Source organism: Morone saxatilis, unplaced genomic scaffold (genome assembly GCF_004916995.1).
Source record: "Morone saxatilis isolate NCDOM2014 unplaced genomic scaffold, NCSU_SB_2.0 Contig16, whole genome shotgun sequence".
Lineage (NCBI taxonomy): Eukaryota > Metazoa > Chordata > Actinopteri > Moronidae > Morone > Morone saxatilis.
This window is the reverse complement of record NW_023339718.1, coordinates 2,850,768-2,858,472: the sequence shown is the minus strand read 5'-3', so window position 1 is coordinate 2,858,472 and position 7,705 is coordinate 2,850,768. Positions and strand designations below refer to the sequence as shown.

Genomic DNA, 7,705 nt, shown 5'->3' with positions numbered 1-7,705 from the left:
ACACATTTTGAGTAGAGTTCCCCTTTTTTTTTTGATTGGTTTCTCAAGTAAACTCACACTGTAAAGCATCTACGCCCCACTCTGCCAATCCTCTCCTCACTAGCTATGGCACTTTGAAAACAAAAAACAAAAAGTCTCATTTTATTGTATTTTTTTTGTTTTGTATTGTTAGTCCTGTGTAAAAGAGGTTCTGTAGCCCAAGCACCTTTTAGGTTTCGGTTACAGATTGCTACATTTTGTTTTATTTGCTCTTGCTGGGATGCAAAGACATTCTAAACAATAACTTAACAAATTTTCAACACTACTCCAATTGCACGCATGTGTAATGCATCAAGAAAGTTTACAAAGCATTGGTAGAGCAAACATCATGTCATTCTCTCTGTTTCTCTCTCAGACCAGAAGACACACACACACACACTCAGGTCTTCTCAGGAAAGGGAGAAGGAAGTTTGGGCTGGAGTGTATTTGACCAAGTGTAGGAAATGCATTTTAAACCAAGTGTATTAAAAATGTTTGCGCAATTTGTCCGAGCCGTCACGCAGAATGACGACTAGTTTTATTGTGCGCTCCGCGATGTCAGTCTGGGTTGATGGAGTGGTAAAGGCGCATGATGCGTTCAGCCCCTCACACTGAACAGGCTACTCCATAACATTCAGAATAGATTACCCCTCCCCACATCGTTCCCTCCCTCCGCAGGTTAAGGGTCTCTGATCCGGTTCAATAAGGCCAGTTCAGAAAGGGCCGTTCGCTGACTGGTTATACCAACTCACACATTCAAAAGGTTGAGAAAAAAAAATAAAAATCATTTCAAATCGAACAACAAAATTTAAATTGGTTGTGTATAAATAAGAGCATTTTTTATTTAAAAATTCTTTCAGCTTGTGAAAAAATTGCTTTGAACTGACTGAATTGAGGTGGAATTTGCCCTAAACCCATCGCCCACCCTGCCAATAACCCCCTCCCACGAAACTCACAATATCATGAGAAGAGAAAACACAAATAAGCCCCAAATGTTTCATTGCAATGAAACGTCATGCAAATAGAACAGAACAACAATAGGCTAATAGTAATAGAAGAATAGTAGTCATAATAAGAACAATAATAATAGTAAATAGTAATAAAATAAAAAATAATCTTACAATGCAAACATGACAGTAGTAAATGCCTCCAGTTCTTATTGCTACAGTATCTTACTTACAGTGTTGCGTTGCCACTCGTTCTTACCAGCACATCTCCTCTCATAACCCCATCCCACCCCTCTGATTCACAGTCTAACAAGGGAAAATAAAAACATCACACACAAAAATTCATATTCAGAGTTGGAATTCACTGTCCCAGGGATGTTGTGATGGCGCTTGATTCACAGCTTACTAGTGGGCTTCCCTCACTGTCCCGAAAAGCAGCAAACTAAGCAGTAAACATGAGTGCACAGTGGTGACAAGAGCACACCGACATACAGTATATATCTTTGTTTTTCTTCATGTGCTACGTAACAATGCTTGTCATATAGTCTGGGCTGTAAAGAGATTTGGACAGTGAATTCATGCTCTATACACACATACACACAGACACACACTTATCAAAGCCTTGTCTGGGCAGATTCCGTTGCCTGCATACGTTTGGCGGCGTATGCCTTTTTTTTTATCCTAAAAAGTTATTCTTTTATAATTAATTTTTTGTAAATTTGCAAAAATATTAAACCCTCTTTTAATGCAAAGTCAGAAAAAGAGCTGCTCCCTGAGAGATGCTGTGTAGTGCATCGAGCCTTACTGAGCAAGTGATTGTCTTAAGAGTCACTGGCCTCTGATCTGGGGTCGGGGTCAGGGGTCGAAGGAAGGATCTTGTGAGTGGATCAGTGAGACGCAGCGTGAGGATGAAAATGGTTAAATGGTTTTTCATGTTAATGACTTCGATTGTGTCCAAGCTTATAGGTGAAGTTGAAGATTTGGCCACTGTGCAATGAACATTTGTAAACAACCTAACCGAGCTCCACTTTTAGTGAATAAGGAACACTGAATCAGGGTCAACTAATCATAGTAATTCAAATTAAGGTAAAAGTCTAAGTGCAGTTCCACCCAGCAAAATTGTCATTTTTGTATTGAAGATGAATTTTGTGCTATTATTGTGTCGGGGGTCACTTATTTGAGTAAGTAGCTTTAAATGAAGCTTTTGCCTTGTACTTGGAGATTTGTCAAAGCTCATCATAGATCTGTTTACGAAAGTAATGCATACACATTGTTCCTTCACTTATCACAAGATGGTGGTAACTACCAAAAGACTTCAACAACATGCACAGATGATACAAACGCCCAGTGTGATTTTACACAGTGGCCAAATGCTAATCAACACAATATTAATGTAGAAAGCAGCAACAATGATCGGTAAGTGCTAATAACTATGGAATGACTAAGAAAAAAAGCAAAAATAGTGATTGTCTATCACAGCTTTCTGTGTGACCTGTCAATGTAATATTGTAGCTTTAAAAAATCATTGAAGGCTGCATTTCTTCACATCTTTCAATCAGTGCGTCTGTGTTAAGTCCTAACCCCAGTTCACGTTGTGTCACGTTAAAAAACACTGTAGAGTCTGTGGTGGAATGAGTACCATCCATAGAGATAAATGTTAGACATAATTAATGATCAAGAGTCAAATATAGTGCATTCTTTTTAAAACTGCTACCCTGTTTTGAACAGCTGAAAATAGAAAGAGAAGGTAAAGAGAGGAGTAAGATCAGAAAGGCAGTGTGAAAGTTATTGCTCTTTAGAGAAAAGGGTCCTTCATATTCACAGCCTGGAATGATTGACATCCACGGACTGGATTGTGCAAATAGTGACGGGAGGGATGAGGGCGTACAGCACTCACACAAGTTCTTGAAGATTGGCAAGTTGTGAGTTAAATTCAAGTTTGTCTTGATTTTCTTGTCTCTTTTTTTTGGTGGAATTTTTCATCCACTTCTTCATTGTGATTTCGATGCACTTATGTCTGCTGAAATCTCACGTCAAGGCCCTAATACATAAGAAATAAGGGGCAGGGTGAGGGGAATTTGGGAAGAGGTTGGGTTTATTGTGAGGTCCTAGCTTCTGATTGGTTGTTTCTGGTTGATTGTTCGAAAGCAGTCCAGCTTTAGTTGGACATAATTATTGCAGCGAGAAAAAAATTATTGATAGGACGGCAAATCTGCCAGATTCTTTTACTTGCAAAATAGAATATTTATGTATATATCTTCACCTTGAAAAGTAGTACCCATTATTTTTCTTTTTAAATCCTTCATATGCTCTCTTTACAATTCTATAAGTTCTCATCAGAAGGATGCAGTGCCTTCTTTACATATGAACAAAATCCAGACAAGGCTTCTATATATCAACAAAACCCGAATCGACTCCCGGTTTTACCCAATATTCTTTTACAAGTCTCAACTTTACAAATTCTGTACACGAGAAACTATCAAATAAAATAAAAACACATAGACACGGTATAGTCAGCCAAAGTGGACTGCTGTATATTTAAATTAGGACTAACTTATTTTAACAGAACAAGAAGTAATACTGGAATCCGCTCTGCACTAGAAGAATATCTACAATAGCTTCTCTAAATCCATAGTTCCCTCCCCATCCAGCTTCTTCAATTTCACAATTTCTTCACATGAAAAAAACCAAAACAAAATCAAAAAAAAAAAAAAAGTTTCAAAGTTAAAACAAATTAACTTACCCATTTTTTTTTTTAAAGATTGACAGCTTAAAATTGTTCCTAGATGGTTTTAAAGTCTGTACATTTCTGGTCAGTCAGTTCAGTTCAGGAGACAGGAGGAAGCCCCACATAGGTTGTGGCTTGGGGCGCGTTTCATTTATATATACATTCTTCAGACTGTATCGGTGAACAGGATGGAATAAGTGCTGGACATTCCTAGTATTGTTGGCGGTAACTGTAAGTTTCTGGCAGATGACTCCTCACCCTCCAGCCTGAAATGAGGCTGGGGGAGCTCAGGAATATGTGGTTGCCACGGTGATGACATGGTCGACACAGCCGCTGTCGTCTCGTCAGACGTGGCTGTGGTCTCATTTTCTTGTTCCTCCACTGACGCCGTTTGTTGCACAGGCAGTCACTTGGGCATGGCCATGGCAGAGTTGGGGTCGGGGTTGAAGAGTTCTTTGTAGAGTGGAGGGAAGAGGATGTTGACTGTTTCTGGGTGGAGCTGCTGGAAGGCCTGGAGCTCCTCGGTATGGAGCGTGCACAGGGCTGACAACGTTGGGATTCGGCTGATCAGCTGCAAGACGAGAGGGAGAGACAGTCAAGGACGAGGGAATTTAGACTCGGAAGATTCAAAGAGAGTTTTTTGTGTAAAAGTTGAGCTTCTTGTGCTTTTTGCCTTGAGGCCAGAGGAGTTTGACTTTGTTTCTTTAGCCTAAGGACAATGCCTCAGGGTCTACCTTGATATGACTTAAGTTTAAGGCTTACCTTAGCCAACGCGTCTTCGTCCATGTGGTTCTTCTGCATAATGTGCTGCAGAGCAAAGTAGATCTTCTCCTGGAGCTTCTGGACTTTCCGAGGCTCCATCAGCCACGGCCGATCTGAATATAAAAAAGGAAAGAAGTGTTTATTTTTTAATGCTGATAGGTTTGAGTTGACACGTGTTGATTGGAAAGCTGCTCATAAAGTTGATGCAGCTTAATGACTTTGACACAAAACAGTCTGTCCTGTTTTGCTTACTGCTAAGTGCCTTGATTCAGTGCAGGCACGCAGTTTAGTTCCTCTATTCTAATAATATTTGGGAACATGCACTGACCTGTGGAAATTAGTACAGCTGCTGAGAACAGAGCAATCTCCTCCTCTGTCAGCTGCAGCGAACACAAACTCTTGGCAAAGTCAAACACTGCACTCACTAAGTCATCACAACCTTGGAGGGAAACAGAGAAGAGGACGGAGAAGGGCAGACAAAAAAGAGAGATTTTTATTACACTTATTCCAGTCATGTCAATGTTTTTTCAGTTTATTTTTTTGCATTTTCCCCTTTTTATTGCAATTAATTGGCCATTGGTCATTTATACCCAGAAGAAATGCATAGGTAGTAATGTCTTACCTAGAGCTTTGAACATCTGCATGCCTCCGTACTTCCCTTCAAAAAGCACAGTGTTGTTGAGAGGGTTGAACGCCCTGCACATCCGCACCAAGACTACCTCCAAACAACCTGGAAGAACCATGGAGACAGACTGTGATATTCTGACAAAGAGGCGGCACAGGACATTATTGTTGAGATCTCCCTGACCCGTCATTGTCCGTCCGGTCAACTCACCTGACTTGAGCAGGAGGATCTGGTCATTCTGGCACAGTTCCATGAACCCTGAGATCCGCTTGGCGAACTCCACCACGTACTGGATTGCATGGGTGATCTGGATGGCACACTGCTGCCACAGCACGTCCCGGGGCTAGAACCAAACACAACCAGGGTTTAGAGTTAAAGGTTCTGTCTCGAGTACAACATAAGGAAATCGTCTTTGTCCGTTCCATCAATGCATTGAACGGGACAATGACGCAATTTTAAACCTCCAGTATGGCAGGAGTAGCTGGCTCACCTTGCTCTGGTACATTTTGACCTCTTCATAGGAGTGTGTCTGCCAGGCTAGCTGCTGCAGCTCCTCTGTTGTGTACTGACATGTCTCCAAGTGGGATTTGATGATATTCTGAGCAATACGGTCTGAAAGAGAGGATTGTTTGTTTGTTTATTCATTCATTCCTTTATGTACAGTAAGGTCACTTATTTAATTTATCTATTTGATACAGTGGTATATGATATGTGTATTGGTGGTTCTAAACAAATGCATACATGTATTCTGCACGTTATACTGTAGCTACTATGATCCCATATGTTGAAGATTCATTAATTTTTTCATTGCTACCAATTTACTCCTATTTAACATTTCCTTGGATTTGTGCTAAATCCTTCATTTTAACTTAATCTTAACTTGTGCTAACAGGCTGAGCTGTACATACAGTAATATGACACCTTGTCAGCTAGCTGTGTAAGCCTGTCTGATCTCCTGTTCTGCTCTGAGATTAGCACTCTGACTCACGCTCTCTACCAGGACTACTTTGTAGGTAGTTTTTCCACGTGGATAATTCATGTAGATTTTAAATGATGAGCCATTGTACTGTGTACTGACGGAGCAAAATGTCATGCAGTCTTTACCTAGTTCTCCCATGCTGACATTGTTGGGTCCCAGCTGGCTGTCCTGGTAGCCTCCGTAGCTGAACAGGTTGGGTACTGGCGTCAGGTCATACACCGGCTCCTGTTTAATGTGCTTCATGCCCGACATGTCCAAACCTGACTGGTCTGGAGACGGCTGGGTGGAATCCATTCCATAGTATCCCCCTGGGACTCCCCCTCCGTTGCCATGGCCACCCTTGGGCAGCTCAATGACGTGGCCATTGGCATAGGTGCCCCCAATCTCATGGTTAAGGGTGGACAGTCCGTTGGTTAGGCTGGACGAGTAAACGCGTGCCAGAGCCTCCGCTTCGCCTGTCTGCTGCTGCCGCTGCTCCTGCAGTCGCGCCTGGTGCTTCTGGACCTCTGCATACAGGCTGTCACGTTGCTTCTTGGACATGCGGCCAAACTTTACCGCTGCAACAAGGGAGGGAGACCAAATGAATACCAAAAAAACTCACAACATTTTAGTTGCCTCAGGCAGCATAAATCAGTAAGAAACAAACAATGTAGAGCAGTTAAAATACAGCATGTTAAAGTAGGAAAAAACCTAAGAGAGCCTAAGACCTCAGATACAAGTCTGCATAAGATCTGTGTGTACACACATGCATTACACATACAGTGTGATCATTTAGTGATAATATTTTTTAAATACATGTAGATATAGATACTGATTTAATGGACCTTACCATCTCTGGACATTCCTAGGGCGAGACATTTCTGCAGGCGGCAGTGTTGGCAGCGGTTGCGGTTTGTTCTGTCGATGAGGCAGTTCCTCTGGCGGGGGCAGGAGTAGGATGCATTGTTCTGCTGACTCCGTCTGAAGAAACCCTGGAAACACGTCAACAGAGAGTGAATACACACTCGCAGGTAGCCGTAGATGTAAATGCGCAATTTCCGAGCACAAACAAACTAAACAGGCTTTGATGAATCACTGTAATAAGCCTCACCTTACATCCCTCGCACGTAATGACTCCATAGTGGATACCTGATGATTTGTCTCCGCAGATTTTGCATGGTATAACTTCAATTTGGGCTGCAAGCAAAAAGAGAGGACAGAAGAGATGTTAGTTAAAAAAAAAACACATTTTGGACAGGACTGAGACTTTTTTCTTCCCACCTGATTCACAGATTTTTAGACCTCAGGTGGTGGTCTAATTTGAGGGTAGAAGAAAAATGGTTGACTGGACCTGATTGAGGTTACTATGTGTGAATGTGTCCGCACACATTGTGTCTGTGACTTCACAAGGGCACAGTGACATCTGCTCATTCTGTATGTTCTTGCGGGAGTTTTTCTAATGACTGGGACATGTCAAGGACTGCATATGTGCAGACAGACACACACACACACGCACACATAAATGACAGGATACCATTAAATGTGTGTGTGTGGGGTCCTTGTGTTAAGCTTGAAGGAGAGACCCCTGCGAGGTTAGAAAGGTTGCCCATAATGAGAAAACAGGTTACATCAGTCAAGGACCACTCTTCAACTCTCTCTCTCTCTCT

At 41.8% G+C, this 7,705-nt stretch overlaps 1 protein-coding gene across 1 annotated transcript; it reads right to left on the bottom strand.

Moving 5' to 3' along the window:
* Nucleotides 1–3,976: 3,976 nt before the first annotated feature.
* rorb (RAR-related orphan receptor B) lies at nucleotides 3,977–7,266 on the bottom strand (the record flags this gene model as incomplete). Its single annotated transcript, XM_035658130.1, has 9 exons — nucleotides 3,977–4,264; nucleotides 4,456–4,568; nucleotides 4,784–4,894; nucleotides 5,078–5,185; nucleotides 5,291–5,423; nucleotides 5,571–5,692; nucleotides 6,185–6,616; nucleotides 6,889–7,030; nucleotides 7,150–7,266. Coding segments are annotated over 9 exons (1,443 nt in total), but the record flags the coding sequence as incomplete, so codon positions are not given.
* Between the last annotated feature and the right edge of the window lie 439 nt (nucleotides 7,267–7,705).